Source organism: Balaenoptera ricei, chromosome 10, assembly GCF_028023285.1.
Source record: "Balaenoptera ricei isolate mBalRic1 chromosome 10, mBalRic1.hap2, whole genome shotgun sequence".
Classification (NCBI taxonomy): domain Eukaryota; kingdom Metazoa; phylum Chordata; class Mammalia; order Artiodactyla; family Balaenopteridae; genus Balaenoptera; species Balaenoptera ricei.
The window spans coordinates 98,766,788-98,787,310 of NC_082648.1; the positions used below are offsets into that span (position 1 = coordinate 98,766,788).

Here is a 20,523-nt window from a genome sequence, read left to right on the forward strand (position 1 = left end):
ATTGGAAGCTCTCTCAAAAAAAAAAACTGGATTATGTAGCATACAGATTTATAAACACACTTTACAAATACTTTCCCTTTATGATGGTAATTGAACACTATTTTTCAGAATTCCCATTTGTCAGGTATGACCTAGAGCAGACAGCACGTCCATCTGTGTGAAATCTTTTGCATCCCAGCTATCAAAAAATATTTTGATCAGGATGGAATTATCTATTCTATTGAAAACACAAAAGTCATATAATCAGAGTAGGCAGCAGAAAATGTAGCAATTCCATAGGTATATCATTTATTAAATGGAACTATCTCTATAGTTGTGATGTTTGAGATATTTCCAATTTCTAAAAATCGTGTAACATTTTGCTCGTTCTAAACATTCACTTTCACATCTCAGTATTCCTAATTATATACTGTTTTTCTTAAAGAGGGCTCCCTGAATTATGTAAGCATTAAGTCCCACACTACATAAACGATATACTAAAAATTTAGCATCATTCTGTTCACACCCATACCATCATTACAAAATAGTTAAAAATAACCTAGCCATAACTGATTACCTTCCTATTTGTTTACACACTGCCATATGGTCAGGTTACTTACACCGCAACCTGAAAATGTCGTGATCTGCAAGTGAACTACTTAAGGACATCCTGATTATATACCAGATACCTAGAATTTCATAGCACTTACACACGAGTTTATGCTAATTCTATTTACCTCCTCACTACTCTGGTTCCACCTAATACTTAGAATCCATAGTTTTAAAACTTCTGCCAACACGACATGCCTTACTCAGTTTAGATTTGACTTCTTGAAGTTTACCAGCTATCCTTAACTATATTTTCCTATGTACTTTAGGGAACGCCCCCCCCCCCCAACTATATGCACTCCAAAGTATGCTTTATTGGTTGTAAATATTGGTACATATTAAATTTTTAAAATTACTGCACCAAACTTTTTAAAACTAGTTTTTTATTGTCCCTCTAATTGGGCCCATCACAAGTGGACTAATAGCACAATTATGCCATCAGACTTCTATTAGGAAAAACCCCCGTGGAGGTGCATTATCAGCACCAATGATATGATATGCCGTATTTAACTAATGCCCTTCAAGTGTACATTTAGTTTTCAATTTCTTAAATGAACAATTCTGCAAGAAGCAACCTAGTACACAGAGGGGAGGCAGCAGAGCATAGAATTCAGGAACAAGACATTTGAAGCCACACGCCTGATGAGAATCTCAGCTCCACAAATCAACAACTGTTATCTTGGACAATTTACCTAAGTGCTTCAGTTTCCTCATCTATATAAAATGGGGAGGAGTACTCACTCTTGTGGTCATTACCAGAATCAAGTCAATACTTGCAGAATAAAAGTGCTTGGCACAGATTAAGTACTACTCACCTGATGTATGTGCCTACTTGGGTGCATTAATTTTAGATATGAGCAAATCTCTAAAATACTGCTTCTCCCTTATCCCATTAGGCCAGTATTTCCTAGTGTGGCAGATTGCTAGTTGTTACTCTGGGTCTTTTCTCCATTTCTCTGTAGTAGTAATTATTTTTGTTGGGTACATGACCACACAGCTATGGAATATTTTCTAGGCTTACTTGGAGCTCAATATTGTCTCAAGACAAAACAAAAATGACCAATGGGATATGAGGACAGAATGTTACTTCCATGGATTAGCATCAGTATCTCAGCATACACTTCCCTGGTGCCTTCTCCAGTTTTTTTGGGCTAGATGAGCACCAGAGCAAGCACCTTTGAACACAGCAATGGAAGCTCCCTTCTGAATACGGCACAAGTGCTTACCTCTGAACTGTGACCTGAAGAAATGTAAAGCTCTGTTTTACTTAAGCTAATATATTTTTAGGGGTCCTTGTTAACACTGTATAATCTGAAGTCTACTGTGCTTAGTAAATACCTTAGGATTAGTGATAGAGACATAAAACAAATAGAACATGTGCTGAAAAAAAGGGGAGTGGTGGTGGGAAGAGTCAATATCCAGTCTGAAGCCACACTTTATTTTTAACGTAGCTAGAAATATCCAATAACTATATATTTTTAAGCAGAAAAAAAGTCCTTTAGTTTTCCTTCATATAGCATCATTGGCACAAGAACAGAACATTTCTGGTTTAGAAATGTTCAGTTTCTACAAAAATGAAGATGTACTTGTATTAACTTAAAAGTCTAAAAAGCACAGGATACATTTTCAGACCAATTTTACTTTTACCCACTTATGGTAATATGTGCAATGTTAGAATGTACTTAGGTAATGTGTAAATCAAATGAAAAATCCAGAAGCAGCTGGTCCTGAATTACAGCACACACTGGAAATTTTGAGAAAGGAGAACACATATTAACAAAAAGAACACCAGCAAGCTCAAACTCAAGTTTATATGCTGAGTATTTTTAAAGGGTTTAAAAAGCATAATCAGCATACAGCTTTTTCTCACTTAACAGATGCATTTCTATTTGCTTGCGTACAGCAAAGGGTAAAAACTTGAATCAACTTACTTATGATTTCAGAAATGTATTCCATGGAATTTACTTCACTGCTCCTACCATTGATTCTTCAAATAAGCAAAGTACAGAGGGTCTCATCCCTTGAAATTGCTTTTAAACTAGCACTTGACATTGAAAAATAAGTAGAAACCTAGCAATTCCTGGTACAGTGCCTGGACTTAGCCTCATTTAATATAAGAATTGGATGTACAACAGAAAATTTATCATTTTCTTTATCCTTGGAGGAGAGGGAAGGAATAAGGAAAGGTGGGCACATGGGTGCAGTATTTAAGAGCTGAATAGAACAATGCATCCTTCACAATGCTGAGAACTCCACAAAGAACCACCATGAATCTCATCAATTTTTTCAGTTCATGCTGGATTAGGAATTTAGATTCCCCTCTTTGTGTATCAATTAATTCAAACTTCTCCAAAAATTAATACTACAAGATAAACTCTAACTGCAATAGGTATTTCCTAAGCAGGAGACCAAACACCAAAGGGAATCCCTTCTTCCAACATCTTTTGGTATGTTTTCACCAAAGAGGAAATCTAACACTTAGATATGAAATCTCCTGGCCAAGAAACTACAGCTATTATGGGTATTACCCTACAGAGCCACTATTTGTATTACATATTAAATTAAACCCAGCGCTAAATATGCTTGCATAATTATGCTGTGAATGATGATAGCAGTGATGACGCTAGTGAAAAAGCATCATCTTTACCCCAAGAAGAGTAAGATGAAAAAAATGTGAAAACAAGTAGAAAGCAGACAAAGAGCTGGGCATTTTCTGATCTGAAAAGAACATTTTAAACATAGAAATACAAAAAGAAAAGTATTCCCTTATTTCCCCTGTGTGGAAATGTGAAACATTTATTTTAGATATCAGACAACAGAGCTAAGTAATCCAATTTTACTGCAGGAGTATAAAAATCATCCTTTCACCACAGTGTAAGATTTAAATACATCTGCACAAGGGTACACATTCTATAAAATGTAGTAAGATTACTGCTGCCCTGCCAAGTACTTCCAGTCCCTACCCAGGTCCTACTGCAATACTGGTGGTCCCAACAGTTTCATGGAAGCAAATCATTAAAAATAATAATAATAAAGCAATTAAAAAGACAAATCAAAATGCCTCAGTGACCATATATCCAACTCAAACTTTATCTATTTAAATGTTACATTTGCCTCCCACTAATAAATCTTTATTTCACTCAAACTTGAATAAATCTTCCATACTGAAGTATCTTCCTTGCCTAACTAATTCAAAGGAAAAAACCAAAATGATTAGTAAAGAAAAATGTAGGGATTAACACACCCTTTTAATTTGTTTTAAATATTTTTAAGATTTAAAAATTGTTTAAAGTTTTAAATTTCTAGTAAGAAAACATTATCTGAATGAATACCCTAATGGCAAACCACTATAAAATGTTTCAGCTGCATTTGGAGCAGAGGGGTAGGGATTATCTTCAAAGCACCCCAGCTTTCTTCATGAGAAGATCAGAGGTACACTGGTTTGTATTATTGCGACATCCATTAGGTGATGTAAGTTGCTTTTTCTTCAGCAGGGGCTTTGTCAGAAGGGCATTATGCTTGACCTCCAAATTTGGCCGACAATTTACTGATGAGATTCATAACCTTTGGGTTGCTCTGATATTTTGACATATTTGCCGGGTTCTGAGCCACATCCTGGAAGGCCACCATAACTTCTGGATCCTGCAAAGAAAGGGGTGTGTGTGTATATATATATACACACATATATATATATGTTTAGTATTAAAAAAATGTCCTATGGGTTATCAATTTTGTTATCCTAAATCCTATCTCTTTATTCAGACCTTTAAATTTTGTCATGGCTAAGTCAACTCAGGTTTGGACAAGTCCCTGAAGCGTAAATATTATTAATGTGTACTTCCAAGTCCAACTCAATGATGTCACTTCAGACAATGAAAAAAAAGATATACAATTTTGATACAAAGAAAAGGACAACGGGATGTAATTATCAACTATTACAGAGTATTTCCCTATAAACCACTTTTAAAAACTTAAGCTACTCATTCTGAAAAAAAGAATATGAATGTCACAACTGCATAATAAGCTATTTGGTAATTCAGCTCAATAAAATGTGGCTAACAGAGTAACCTTAACCTGTCTCCACAAAGAACTATGAAAGAAATGCCTCAGTGATATAAAGTCCAACTCTGTTCTTCCAAGTCTTACCTGCATGGCTGCAAGAACCTCTGGATCACTAAGAATTTCACTGAGCCCAGGCATTCCTGCCATTCCAGGCATGCCCCCTCCCATTCCAGGCATTCCTCCAGGAAAATTACCAGGCATTCCGCCAGGAAAGCCACCTACAGGAATAAATGAAAGATCTGTATAGACACCAAGCATATTCCCAAGCAGTCTGAAAGTACACTATTTCCTCCTGATTAAAATAACACATGTGCATGCACAAAGAACAAAGGTGCTACTGAACACAAAGTAGTCTGAACATTCTAACTGGATGTAACAAGAGACAATTTTTTAACATTAATTATTTAAAAATAAGGCTGTAAATATTTTTTTTCCTAGTAACAAGACTTTAAAAAGAAAACTAGTTGGCTTCCCTGGTGGCGCAGTGGTTGAGAATCTGCCTGCTAATGCAGGGGACACGGGTTCGAGCCCTGGTCTGGGAAGACCCCACATGCCACGGAGCAACTGGGCCCGTGAGCCACAACTACTGAGCCTGCGCGTCTGGAACCTGTGCTCCGCAACAAGAGAGGCCGCGATAGTGAGAGGCCCGCGCACCGCGATGAAGAGTGGCCCCCGCTTGCCACAGCTAGAGAAAGCCCACGCACAGAAACGAAGACCCAACACAGCCAAAAATAAAAAAAAAATAAAAAAAAAAGTGTATGTTTAATAAAAAAAAAAAAAAAGAAAAAAGAAAACTAGTCTTACCTCAGAGAGAAAACTAACAGTCCCTTGGAATTATAAAATTAAAAAGTCTCGTAAGTCACCTCATATCTTATCTTCTCATTCTTTAATATTATTTGTCTGTTTCTATTTAAATTCATAAGAGTTTAGTTTTTTTTCCCCCCAAAAACTATATTCCCCTAAGCTAACTGCTTCCTTCAAGAACTACCTGAAATGCTTATTATAAAAAGCTGTGGATTTTTGGGAGTCCCCTGGTGGTCTAGTCGTTAGGATTCGGTGCTTTTCACTGCCTCAAGCCAGGTTCAATCCCTGGTCGGGGAACTGAGATCCTGCAAGCTGCAGGACTCAGCCAAAATTTAAAAAAAAAAAAAAAAAGCTATGGATTTTAATCTCCACCCTGACTGCCTCAAAATTTCTGAAAGTAAAACTGAAAATCTGCATTTTTAACAAGCAGTCCTGGTGTTTCTTTTTTACACTGAAAACAATGCTCTAGTAAAAAAGTTTAATTCTCCCAGTAAATTTTTAGATTACAAACTCAAACTTTTCTACTCAGTTTTTCACTATCATAAACCTTTATGTCCAGTGGAGATATTCTAAAATCACAATTAACACCAATATAGGGACATCCTAAAAAGAAATACAGGTAATATTAATCTACAGATCAAGGGTCATTACAAATAAAGCTATCATAAAGAAGAAACACCTAGAACACAGTGATTTCCATCTGTCTCAACAATACAAACGTGCCCATAAATAACTAACAATCACAGATAAGGAGATCTAATCGGGGGCTGAAAACAACTTCTAGCTTCTTATGCTACTGCTGACTTTTTAAAACTACTTTCTACAAAAAGTGACCCAAGGCAACAACAGTTAGCCAGTCTGCTTGTCAAATCCATATAATAAAACCCACATAACAAAAAATTCTCTCTAGTACTAGTCCACATTAGTGGTCATTTTCTAAAACAAAGGTACCTGATATAAGATATTATAAACAGAAAGTAAGCTATGAGCTAAAATTTATTTTCTTGCTTTTTCTCCAAGTCATCCCCAATGTATGCTCCTTCCTTTTTTTTTTTTTTAACGGCCTTTTTTTTTTTTTTTGAGTGCCTTTTTAACAGCTCTTCTACCTGTATCGCATAGGCCTCTGCTATCATTCAAGGCTTTGCCTCACTAGTAATTTCTGATCACTTGACATTTGCAAGAAAGGGAAGAATGTGTTGATATATTAATTTTACACTGGATGCAGAACTTTTTGTGCTTAATGATTCCATGCTTTTACCTAGTATCCTCATGAATATCAATGTATAATAGAACAAAATTCCATTACGGCCATTTAGGAACACTCTAAATACTTACATCATAATAAATTCTTAAAGTCTTTTAATAAAATACAATGCTCAGACCTCAGTAAATTTTATCTATTTTTAAAAAGTATACTGCTCAGAATATGAGGAAAATAATGTACTGTATTTCCACTAACAAAATTTTTAACGAGAATGAAACTTTCTAGAGGCTGACATTCTAAAGACTCAGTGTTCCAGGGACTAATGGTACAAAATACAATATACATACCTGAGCCTCCAAATCAGAATATTACCCAATTATTTACAATATTAAGAGTTTTAATTTTTCTTTCAAAATACCTGGAAAAGAGCCATACTGAGCTCCTGATTGTCGTCTGGCTTCTTCCTCCTTTAATACAAAAAGGAAATAAATTATATAACAAGAAGGGGGAAGTCTGCTGTCCACGCCTACCTTATCCATGCAAAACCATGAAAAAACTGTAAAATAAGCTAGTTAGAGGACTTACAAGAATGACAAGTTTCAAATGGCAATGTTGGACTAAAGGAGACACCCCATCTCCCAAAAAAACAATTTTCAATTGGATTCTCAATGAGTTAAGTATTACTTTTGGTAATGATTTCAAGTAATATTTTTGATTTGTAACTAAAACTAAAAAATAACTAGAGTCAATTTTAAATAGCTATGAATCCACTATTAAAACGGAAGTAATCATAAAACTTAAAATATCAGGGCTTGCATCCTAAAGAAAGCAAATAATACTGCCAAGTTTTAAATTAATTACTTAATCAGGAAAAAGTCGATTTTAGGAGAACACAAACAAGGATATAAATTGGTGCTATACAACTCACTTAAGAATTTGAAGACTAAGCAACGAAGGGAAGGAAAACTTCCTTTAAGTAGTATCACTATCCTACAGAACTGCAGCCAGCTCTTTTTATTTAGGAAGAGCCAGGAATTAGAATGATATCCAAAAAAGTCTGATCTACTATATTTCGCTTTAATGGTTTAAGTATAGAAACCTTACCCTCTGGGCTCTCTCATGTTCTTCCCGAGCCTTTTTGACCCTTTCTATTCTTTCTTTGATCTCTCGCTCTTCACGTTTTCGCTCATACTTTCTCCGATGTTCAGCAATTTTCTGGGCCTAGGGAAGAAACAGCCACAGAAAAATTTATTCTCTGAAAGTTGAATAAGGTCAGCACAAATCAATGGTTTTGTTAAAGAATTACTTTTCTTTGTGGAGAGATTTAATTCAACACATAGTTGTGAAAAATGGGTTAGATTTACCCTATAGAAAAAGACCTATCTCAGGCTTTAACAAGTCCACTGTGAAACAAAGAAAAGAGGCTGGGATTTGAAGTTAGAGAAAAATGTTAATTTCAAACAATTACCTAGTGCAAGGATGACAAATAGATGTCAAATTGCATGACAATTTTTGCCTGATACCTGCCATGGGAAGGCAGAGATTGGGAACACACATACCAGTTACTTCCCACAGTCTAACTATACTGAAGTTTTCCTCATCAATAAAATGAGGGGGCAGGGAGAAGTATGTTAGTCTTAACTATAAGAATCAAGAGAAAATATGTACCAGGCACTAGTACATAGTCCATGCCAAATATTTGGAATCTAGTATTTATTCACAGAATAATATAAACGTAAGAGATTCATATTCAACCATTATTTTAGCTTGTTTATGATTATTTTTTAAGAACCTTGTGTTCTAGAATATCTCATCCGATAACCTTGCTGAGTTAGCCCTGTTACAAAAAGAAAGAAAATCAAATCATCTGATAGATTAAATTCAATAAAACTTCCACCATCTTAAAGCCTCTGATAGTAAATTCTTGAACTTTCCACAAAGCTGAAGGATTTACCATGTAAACGCACTAAGTTGTTTTAACTAACAAGTTTAGATAGAAATAAGGACAAACCAGACTCAATCTTGGGATGCATTTTATAAATTTTCTATTTGTTCTTTTGCTGTAAACTTGATGCCCCTTTTCCATTTCTAACCTTCTGGTTATAATTTTGCAGGCTTGCAAACAAAATAACATAGCTTGCTGTAATACTGCATGAGAAATTAAAGCATGAAAACCCAATGAGATTTCCTGAGTTCAACACAAATTTAAGTGATTACAGATTATATAACTTCCAAAGATTGTTTCTTTGCATCTGCTTTGCAGTTAATTTACTGCTAGGGTGTTAAGTACTAGAGCCAATTAGTAATGACTTTTCCCTTCTCTACTTTACCATACCCTTGGTTGAACTTCTTTCAGCATTGCACTAGCATCTTCATCATAATCCAGCTTACAGGCAAGGGCAAGATCATGGGCAGCTTCTTCCCAATGGCCCAAAAGTCTGAAACAGATTTTAAGTAATTTTTGGAGCCTTTTACACATATTCACTTATGTAGCATGGTGTCTTACTTCCTTATTATAAAAAAGGACTGTTACAGAAGAGGTTTAGATATTCAACTACAAATTTTCATGAACCAATTCAATTAGTATGTTCCACTCTATAAAAATTTAGGAGTTTAAATTTCCTCTATGGTAACTGTGAAGCTGTTCTACTAAAAAATGTTTAAAAGCTTTTAAAAAATTGTTTTAATTCACAGTATTATGATATTTTAAAAAATTATGTAGAGCCGCAACTTTCAACTCATTAAAAACAGGGTTAACATGATGCGTATTCAGCATGCTACCTTCTATATGGGATAGAAAACAACACGTGTGCACATTTTATTTAAAAAGGAGAGATGGGATGGATCAGAAACTAAAGGCTGGTGGAGATAGGTAAATATGGAGTTGAGGAGACAGCAATGGAAATGAGACTTCTCTGGGTATACCTATTAACTCAGTTTTGACTCTTTAAACATGCAAATGTTTTACATACTCAAATAAGAAAATTAAATCAGAAAGGACAGAAATAAAGCAAGCCCAAACCCTGAATACAAACAGAAATAAAAAGAGGCTAATTATTTATCACATTGACAACATAAACCATACAGGAAAAATTAATTCAAGTAATTTTTAAACCAGTATGCTGACTGTATATCTTAAGTGAGACATATTCTAGGGATAAGAAAGAACTGCAAAATAAACTTTACCTAAAGGGTATATTATTTTTAAGGCATGATTCTAGGAGAATACTGTCTAAAATACAAAATGGAAAACATTTAATGTTGAATTTTAATTGAGAATATCAGTGCAAATTCAAAATTTCTCTATTTCTTTCCCTAAAATCATTATTTTTAAATGTTTTTTCTGACTGCTAATTGAAATGACAATGACGATATCCTGGAAACAATAAACATACCTAGTGGCCAAACTTCAGTTTCCACAAAATAATCCCCACTAAAACAAACCAAGATTTTCTGGAGAAATGGTCTATTCCAAGTTGTTTGTTTTTTTAAACCGTTTTCTTTGATGTTTTATATATATATATTTTTTTAATTTATTTTTTATTTATTTACTTTTTTGGCTGCGTCGGGTCTTAGTTGTGGCACGTGGGATCTTAGTTCCCTGACCAGGGATCGAACCTGCATCCCCTGCATTGGAATGCAGATTCTTTACCACTGGACCGCCAGGGAAGTCCTTGGTCTATTCCAAGCTAAAGTACAAGATGAGTTCTTATACCAGAAGGCCAAGAAATGCTCAAAGACTAATGGGGTCGATCTCAAGACAATCAACAGCAATGCATGACCTTTCATATACTTAGAGAGCATTAATACAAATTTTCCAATCTTTTACCTATATCTTTGACATATGTCTTCATAATCACTAGAGCTACTTTTTAAGTCACCTAATACAGTTGGTCCCAAGCATATTCATCTTCATCTCCATCCACACTTGAAGCACAGTACCTTTTCAACCCATGTAAGATGTAAATAGCACAGGACATTTCATCCCAAACCACAAAGACTCATCTGTATATTAAGTTTTGCTTCCAGGTTTGATTACTGATCGGGGTTAAATTCACCTCTTTATTTTCCCCCTTATCTGACTGTTCATGTGACCTAGCAGCGACCGAAGTAGTCTGAAGCTAGTATATTCCTTCTTCCGTAATATATTGGTTGTTTAATGTTAAGTTACAAAGTCTGAAAATAACAGAAAGTTTGTAAGACACTGATATAAAGCCACTCTCTTTACTTGGAGATAACTGAGAAAAATCCTTACCTTACATTTGGCTATATGTGGCCAAAAACTGTTAACACTGGTATTCACTGAATGGAAGCAGTGGAAAGAATTTTTATTTTCTTACTTGTTCCTTATGACATTCTCTCAATTCTACATATTGAGCATGTATTATATTAAAATTAAATCCTTAGGCAATTTTTTAAAGATTTTTTTTGATGTGGACCATTTTTAAAGTCTTCATTGAGTTTGTTACAATACTGCTTCTGTTTTATGTTTTGGTTTTTTGGCTGTGAGGCATGTGGGATCTTAGCTCCCCAACCAGGGATCGAACCCACACCCCCTGCATTAGAAGGCGAAGTGTCTTAACCACTGGGCAGCCAGGGAAATCCCGCAATTTTTTTTTTTTAGATAAGGTATATTGAAACATCAGATTTAAACTTAAAGAGCTCTGAAAATAATTAAGCCTCATTATTTACCTGTGTGCTTTCCCTCGCCACTTGTATGGCTGAGCAGAATCAGGATTTATTTCAATAGCTCTGTCACAGTCTCGGATGGCAGCATTTGGCTTCTGTAATTTGATGAAGACACTAAAAAATAAGTATGATATTAAAAAGTATTCATTTCAAACAGTAACTTTTTGGGGATTGCCACAGAAGCAATTCTATCTAAACAAATAAGCAGAAATTAGTTTTTATTTAGAGTTCTCACCTCGCTCTCTTGGCATACAGAATGGCCAAACGAGGATTTAGCTTGATGGCATCTGTGAACAAGTCAATGGCTTTCTGTAGTTCACCTAAAGTGAAACAAAAGTTTATTGAGAAACAGTGGATAAAAAAAAATTAATAAAAACTGTTGGTCTCTTAAATTAGCCTTTCACATTTCCCTTTTAGCCCAGTAAGACTAGTTTCTAAATTAACATACAAAACTGGCTCTTCAAAGCAAAATCTTTAACCATACCTATACTGTAAATCACTCAAGACAGACAATTCTGGGGAACATAACCCCCCTAAAAAATATGAGAATACCACATTCTTGGTAGGACTCATTGGCTTTTAAATTTAGATAAAATCAAATGATAAGTCAATTTTATTCTATTAATTACATTTTCTTTTATCCATTAAGTTAAAAGGATAGGGCTTCCCTGGTGGCTCAGTGGTTAAGAATCCGCCTGCCAATGCAGGGGACACGGGTTCGAGCCCTGGTCCAGGAAGATCCCACATGCCGCGGAGCAACTAAGCCCATGCGCCACAGCTACTGAGCCTGCACTCTAGAGCCCACGAGCCACAACTACTGAGCCTGCGTGCCACAACTACTGAAGCCCACGCACCTAGAGCCCATGCTCTGCAACAAGAGAAGCCACCACAATGAGAAGCCCGCGCACCACAACGAAGAGTAGCCCCTGCTCACCGCAACTAGAGAAAGCCCGCGCACAGCCATGAAGACCCAATGCAGCCAAAAATAAATAAAATAAATAAATTTATTTTAAAAAAAGGATAAAATTAAAGTTATAAAGGAAAAAGTACCCCTACTAAATTCATAGGGCTGATAAAAAATTCAAGAAAACTATACATATCAGAGACCAATAAAGTACAGCTCACAAGCCAAAAAAAAAAAGAAAGAAAATTAGAACTGATGAGAGACCATACCCATATTTTAAATTCACTTATTGTAGCCCATTCTCATAGTTAGCTTCTTTTATTAATCCCTTCAATAAAGTCATTTAACAAATAAACATAATAAAGAATTACAAGAGTTCTTTGCACAAAGTCTAATTCTCGGAGACAGGAAACATGGGGAGACACAAGACAAGCAGAATTTTATAGTAAAGGCCACAATTCACTATGAAAAATATTTACCCAGTTAACAGAACTCATGAAATGCAGAAAAATGTTCTGTCTTATCAGTCTTATTAGTTACTACTACAAATGTCTATTAGAAGTTATTACACTAGGATGTCTAACAAGCAACTCACATCTACCATGTTCAAAACTGGAACTCTTAATTCCTACCCCATCTCCAAATCTATTCCCCAACTAAACAATTTTATGTATATATAGTAGGATAACACAGATAAATATATTAGAGACAAAGATTTTGACTCTAAACTAAATGGCTCCTCCGTTCAGTCTAGTTTAGAGGTCAGCAAACATTTTCTAGGAACGGCCATTTAATAATTATTTTAGGCTTTGCAGACTCTAACAATTTTAACTATTCATCTCTGCTGTTTTAGTGGGAAAGCAGCCACCAACAAAACATAAATGGGTGTGGCTATGTCCCATTAATTTTTTTATAAAAAGAGGAGGCTGCAGTTTGGAAACTCCTGATCTACCTCAAGCCCAAAACCTTGGAGTCATTCTTGATTCCCCAATCTGAAACCAAAATCCCTGTAACTCTACTTTTAAAATATATCAAGAATCTAACTACTCCTCACCTTATCAGCCTAGTCCCAAGGTTTCCACACAGCACAAAGAGACACAGGACAGTTTATCTAGCACCACATGAACTACTGGCTTGATATAGTTCACAATTTCAACACTGAATCACTATATTCCTTTTGATAGTACCTTTGAAAAAAACTGTTTTTAAGAAGTTTCGGGCTTCCCTGGTGGCGCAGTGGTTAAGAATCCGCCTGCCAATGCAGGGGGCACGGGTTCGAGCAATGGTCCGGGAAGAGCCCACATGCCGCGGAGCAACTAAGCCCGTGCGCCACAACTACTGAGCCTGCGCTCTAGAGCCCTCAAGCCACAACTACTGAAGCCCGTGCACCTAGAGCCCGTGCTCTGCAACAAGAAAAGCCACCGCCATGAGAAGCCAGCGCACTGCAACGAAGAGTAGCCCCTGCTCACCGCAACTAGAGAAAGCCTGCGCACAGCAACGAAGACCCAACGCAGCCAAAAAGTAATTAATTAATTAATTATTTTTTTAAAAGAAGTTGTTTCTATGATAAAAAAGCAAGAACTGTAGAAAAAGAGATGTGGAGCAGTGAGGGTGGCCATGTCCAATCTGATTCCAAGATCTGAGAAGCTGTTTAATGCCCAACATATATCCACAGCTTACTGGAAAATAAACATGGTTATTAAAGAATTAAATTAAATATATTTTCTTTCCATTTGTCTGTATTATTTTTTTCAAACAATCACTAACTTGTTAGGACATAGATACTTATGAAATTGTTTGAACCTAACTACATTATAAACTAAACTTTTATGTATTTCTTTTGGCCTAGGAGTGCTGTGAAAAAAGTGAAAATGGTGAGGACACTATAAACAGAGCAAGTTTGGGAAACTCTGCCCCAATGCAAGCTATCATCATTAGCTACCTGGACTACAAAAATTTCTTCCCTCCCTCTGTGGAGTCATGAAAATGCACCTTAGATTTGTTGCAGTGAGCACAACTGATGGAGATCGCCATCTTCTAGGCTCAAGGCTATACTCCATAAGCTGCTCCCAGCTACTGACTGAATACAGGAAGGATAACCAGGTAGGCCCATTCTTGTGAGACGTGCAACTCCTCTAACGGGCAACCTTGGCTTGCCTAGACTTTTAGAAACACACACACAGTTGAAGACTTTCCCTACACAACCTTCCATCTCTCCTACAGAGGGGTAAGATCTACATGATAGCCTCACTGTCTTCCCAGACTCCTCCAGTTCTCCCTGCTCCCCCACCTTCCCTCACAGGTATTTTCCTAATATACCTCTGCCACACCAACTCATGTCTTGGCTTCTACTTCTCCAATGAACTAACATACCCTTAATCTGTCCCTAAAATCTGATCTACATAGAGTAGCAAGAATAATCCTTTTCAAAAGTAAATTCTTCTCACTATGAAACTCTCCTAGTCAAAAAACCCTCAATGGCTTTGCATAATCAAGGATAAAATCCTAAATCCTTAGCATGATCTACCAAGTTCTTTAGTGAGCTGTCAATCATCTGTCCTCCTCACCACCTTCCCACCACCCATCTCCCACCCTCAGGCACTTCTCTGACCTCAACTCTATCACTCTTATCCCTTCACTGAGCACACTCCAGATAGTCTGGCCTTTCTGCTATTCCTTGAACACGTAACTGTCCCCAACGCTCTCCCAATTAACCTCTGTATTTGTTCTCCCCTATGTCCCCAAAAGCGCTTCTTTACACGGCTTGCTCCCTGCACTTCATCAGGTGCTTTCCTGACCACCTTATATAAAATATAGCTTCCATCATTGACTATCCCTTTACTCAGCTCTATTTTTCTTCATAGCACTAATTACCACCTAACTTTATATTATAAATTTGTTTATTTTTGTTCTCCCAAAATATAAAGTCCACGAAGTAAAGAACTTGGTGTGCTTTGTTTCCCGCTGTATATCCAGCATCTGGAACATGGTAAGCCTTCAATAAATACTTGTTGAATAAATATATTAAACTGAAAAAGCATAACAGAAATACCTCTAATAATGTGACAGCTGGAAACACTAAGGACTTAATAAGAATAGTACCAGTACCTTAATATTAGTACCAGGTACTATTCTAGGCATATTATACACATTTACTCATTTATTCCTTATGACTCTATTAGGTAGGTATTATTATCCATATTTTACAAGGGAGGGAACAAAAACAGAGGCAGAAAGAGTAACTTCTCTAAGTTTACGTAGCTAGTAAGCCCCAGAGCTGGGATTCAAACCCAGGAACTTGGGCTCCTTAAACCCAGGGTTTAACTATATTCCTGCCTCTCAGACCCCAGGTGGGGCCTGAACCTACAATCCCTAGCTTATAGTACTAGTGTTTTATCCCTGTAAGATACACCATAAAATTGTACCTATTATAAAGTTAGAATTAGGCTATATTTACACATAAACATAGCTTGGAAAAAAATAAGGAAAAACAAAAATGTGACTTATTAGGTGGTGGCTGTTTCATTTTCACTTTGTTAAATATTGCTTAGACAATATATAAGTAAATTTTAAAAAATACAAGACAATATGCCAAAATAAGTGACAAAAATAATGAGTTGATAGTATGGCACAGTAAGATCCTGGGCAAGTCAAAACCCTCTAAGCCCTCAGATTATTCACTGATCTGTAAAATGGGACTAATTTGAGATTTTAATGAAATAATGCACATTAAAATATAATAAAACTGGCAGGAATGTAGAAGGCACAATTATATGCTAGGTAAATAGAAATCTTAGGTGGTAGGGAAATGAAGAAAAGATTAGTGTGGAAAAGGAATGGTCAGGAAGAGAAGTGGCTGGGATGAATTGATGGGTACAACTTAAAAGTTGAAATAGGTGAAGAAGAGCTTTACAAAGAAGCAAAAGTAAAGGAACATTCTAGGAAAGTGAGGTCTGGCTGGAATGGAAGGTTAATACTCAAAAGAAATAAGGCTGGGAAGGCAAAATATAGGATCTGACTCTAGCAGGTCCAATGCTATGATGAGCTTCAAAATGTATGCAAAAGTTAGTCACAGGTTACAAGCAAAGGAGTGTGTACCAATAAAAACAAGTTCTAAATAAGAATAATCTAGGGACAGTGAAGAGAAAGCAATGAAGTAGAGACATGTCAGGTAGACAAACTATTAAGGTAACTGCAATAGTATAAACATATAAGGACCTAAGCTAAGAAGGTGGTGGGATTACAAAGCAAAGGAACCTGAACAGCAATCAATACTGAACTCATTCTAAAATAGTCATCTTCTAAGTCTAAGGATGAAGTACAAATGCACAAGAGCATTATACAATAGCATCTATTCAATGATGGCATTGTGACACACTACACCACACAGCTATAAAGGGGTCTGCACAGTACCCAAGTTAATAAATAATTTGTTCTTATAAATTTTAACTAATTAAACATAATACTTAATACTACCAGCACTCTCCCACTCTGATAGGATTTTCTGAAGGGGTTCTAACAGGCAGAGACTAGAACAAGAGTGTTATATCGATGGACAATATTTGTCAAGGGCGTTACTATGTAAAAAGTTGAGGATCATTGATCTAATACCACTTTTGGGGAAAACCTTTCAGCTTTTATGATTATTATTTTTTCAGGTTTTCCCATCAGGCTTTTATTATAAAGAAGGTTCCAAAGCCTCTTGTCAGTGGAGAAACACTATAGTCAGGAAAGTACAGTCTTTGAGTTACAATCAGGATCTGTACACGCCCTGAGGCAAGATAAATTGATACCTGTGATTTCAGCCTCTTTATTAATGGGAAAGGGGTGAGTGGAGGACAGGACGCTTTCTTCTCCAGTACCATATACTCAATAAATTTAAGTTCCCTTCCAGTTTCCCACCATTAACAGGTACTGCAGCAGAGAAGTAGAGAAGAGAATAGTCAGACTACTATAGGAAATGTAGCAAAGAGAAAAAAAAAAAAAAAAATCACTCACCATCATTTAGGGCATCAATGGCAGCCACTTTTTTATCATTTGCCTGATCCATCATCTCCTCAGTTATCTATGGGGAAATTGAAGATCAACTAAGAAGTAGTAGAAAAGCAAAGGGAAGGAGGAAACAATTTGGACTTTCTTAGGGATGTGGTAGTCACAACCCCCATTTCCACTCATTCTTCTCTGGTCTCAAGGGAACAAAGAGGATAATTATAATAAAGGATTAGTAAGAAATCTTATATAAGGATACATTTTAATCTTTCATACTAAATAATAAATATCATTCCCTATACTCTGCCCTAGACATGACTTTTGCTTCCCTCCATCCCGATTTGAGGTTTTTCTGCCCTAGTTTTTACCAAATCCTTTCTAGTTATTCACAAGTACAGGCATAGCTCGTTTTATTGCACTTGGCAGACAGCACTGCACTTTTTACAAACTGAAGGTTTCTGGCAACGCTGTGAGTCTACTGGAGCCATTTTTCCAACAACATTTCCTCACTTTATGTCATTTTGGCAATTTTTCCAGTATTTCAAATTTTTTCATTATTGTATTTGCTATGGTGATCTGTGATGTTACTACTATGACTTGCTGAAGGTTCAGATGGTTAGCATTTTTTAGCAATAAAGTATTTTTAAATTAAGGTATGTACATTGTTTTTTAGACATAATGCTATTGCACACTTAATAGACTACAGTATAGTGTAAACATAACTTCTACATGCACTGGGAAACCAAAAAATTTGTGTGACTCACTTTATTGTGGTGGTCTGGAACCTAACTCACAATGAGATCTTGGAGGTATGCCTGTACTAAAACCCAGTCTCCCCACAAGTAGAAAAGCTAGTTCCTGAGAGGCTTGAATCTTAGAAGAGAAATGTCTCATTCTTTTGGTCCAATGAACATCTATTGAGCACCTATACTAGACAGAACAAACACCGTACAAGATGCTGACAGTACAATGATTATTAATAACGAAAACATATAGCAAACAATGTCCTACAAGAAGCAATTTCTTTAACAAACAAAAATCCACTCTATCACCATCACTGTAAAATATTACTGAAGGTGCTGGCTAATCATTAAGAAAATGATTTGATACGTTTAAAAACTGGAAGGAAAATACCAGCTGTCTTTATACATACCTAGAAAATCTAATAGAACTGACAAGCTATTAGACCTACTATGACAATTCAGTAAAGTTCTCTTTACTGAAGAGAACAACAAGAGAATACAAGAGCAACATAAAAAACAAACCCAGAGTTCTTCCACATCAGCAACAATTATAAAATATAATAGAACAAGATACCATTCTAAGAGCACACAAGACTTCATGGGAGGGAGCGGGGGAAAACATAAAATTCTATTAAAGGACACAGATATATACCATGCTCATGAAAAAATTATCAACTGTATCAATCTACCCCCAAGTTACTCAATAAATTCAAAGCATTTCCAACAAAAATCCCTACAAGTTTTGGACAAACTAAAACTTTTTAAAAGAATAAAGGAAAACACACTTTGCCACATAGTAAGACATCCTACAGAGCCAGGATAATTTGCAAAAAGACGACTTCAGTTTATGGCAATATGATGCACATGATACTCTGAACAAGTCTAAAACACATCTTTTATCAATAAAAGCCATCTTTGGCCTAAGAATGTAGAAATCCTCAAAGAACAAAATAAAGTGAAGGCTTGAAATCCAGCCAGGTGCCAAGTGCTTCATCTGCTTTCACCCTTGTGGAAGGTGTCAAACCGGGTGACCCTGCAATTCTGTTTTTGAAGATAGTACAGGACACATGAAACAAAGTCTAGATTCAGGTGAAACAAATATATGTTGTCTAATCAGACATCCTCCAAAACAAATCTGGAACCCCAAATGCCTATACCCACAGGCATAATGGTATACCAAAAATAAACCTGTCCCAAAGAGGGAAACCTATATAGAGGGAAGAAAAAGAAATCTCCCCTGAAAATTCATAACCACAAGCCAGCCTTTCCACTGGAATTCACATTACTTCTGTAGTTAAATAAGCAATGAAAAAACCATGTTGAGAATTTGAAGTGATTCTTGAGCTGGTCGCACCAACTCAGCGTCTTGATGGAAGCAAACATCTCTCTCTTTGGAGGAACACACCTTCTACTCAGGTCTCAAAACCTTTCCACAGGTGAAGTTTACAAGAACTCATGGTCAACGCACACACACAAACTACAGTAAACAAAGTACCTCAATGAGCAAGAGTCAGGAAAAATAACAGGAGAATAAGACCAGCAAAACAGTCTGATAAAGAATTTAATGTGTTTAAGAAAATAAATGCAAGTTCTGAAAATGAGTAAGGATCAAGAGACTTATAAATAACCAAGTGGTCTTTAAAAAGAATCAAAGAGAAAGTATCAAAATGAAAAACAAGCATTCAAACTCAAACATCAATGGAACAGCTGATTAGACAAAGCAAGCATACATAATTCGTCAGAGTGATAAAGAGATGGAACTTAATAGTGAAAAAGTCGGTATCTAACTACGGCTCCAGAATGAGAGTAGAGAGAATGGGAAAGAGGCCATTTTTGAAAGAGATACTAGCTGAAAATATTCCAGAGCTAAAAAAAAGTTAACAACCCTAGGATTTACGATGCCCAGTAAACCCCAAGTAGGATAAATAAAAAGTATTATAAACCTAGACACACCAAGATGAACGGCACCATCAATAAATAGAACATGATTAATTTTTTTTAAAACAAATGTTGACAAAGTATTTATATTCGTTTTTAACAAAGATGCACAACATCTTTATGGAGAAAAAGTTAAATTATTTAAAGACATTAAAAAAGACCTAAATAATTGCAATCATTGTTGCTTTTGTTGTGGTCATCCATGTACAATGCTTGGTGTCAGTCTATTTATCTCTTGTAAAAATAAAATACAGTGTGTGTGTGTGTGTGTGTGTGTGAAAAAAAAAAAAAAAAAGACCTAAAAATAAAACAGATATCACATTCATGGATAATCTCAATAATGAAGAGATGCAGCTTCTCCATATGTTAATTTAGATTTAATGCAATTCTAACGGAGGGGGGATAACAATCTGATTCTAAAATTTATATGGATGAACAAAGGGCCAACAGCAACCAAAAATACTCCTAAAGGGTTGGGGGTCCTTGCCCTACAAGATAACAAGACTTAAGCTATATACAACAATGTGTCATTAGTGCATGGAAAAAAATTAGACAAGCAGAACAAGAAAACACCAAAACAGACCCACACATATACAGAAACC

General features: G+C 36.0%; 1 protein-coding gene across 1 annotated transcript in view; it reads right to left on the bottom strand.

The window, feature by feature from the left end:
- Nucleotides 1-3,349: 3,349 nt before the first annotated feature.
- The window catches only part of ST13 (ST13 Hsp70 interacting protein), a 28,075-nt gene continuing 10,901 nt past the window's right edge, over nucleotides 3,350-20,523 (bottom strand). The window contains exons 5-12 of the mRNA XM_059937043.1: nucleotides 17,250-17,316; nucleotides 11,583-11,667; nucleotides 11,351-11,461; nucleotides 8,994-9,096; nucleotides 7,763-7,879; nucleotides 7,077-7,125; nucleotides 4,735-4,868; nucleotides 3,350-4,230 (exon numbers count right to left, since the gene is read on the bottom strand). Coding sequence (XP_059793026.1) covers nucleotides 4,102-4,230; nucleotides 4,735-4,868; nucleotides 7,077-7,125; nucleotides 7,763-7,879; nucleotides 8,994-9,096; nucleotides 11,351-11,461; nucleotides 11,583-11,667; nucleotides 17,250-17,316 — 795 coding nt within the window. The 3' untranslated portion in view covers nucleotides 3,350-4,101. The remainder of the gene's footprint in view (nucleotides 4,231-4,734; nucleotides 4,869-7,076; nucleotides 7,126-7,762; nucleotides 7,880-8,993; nucleotides 9,097-11,350; nucleotides 11,462-11,582; nucleotides 11,668-17,249; nucleotides 17,317-20,523) is intronic.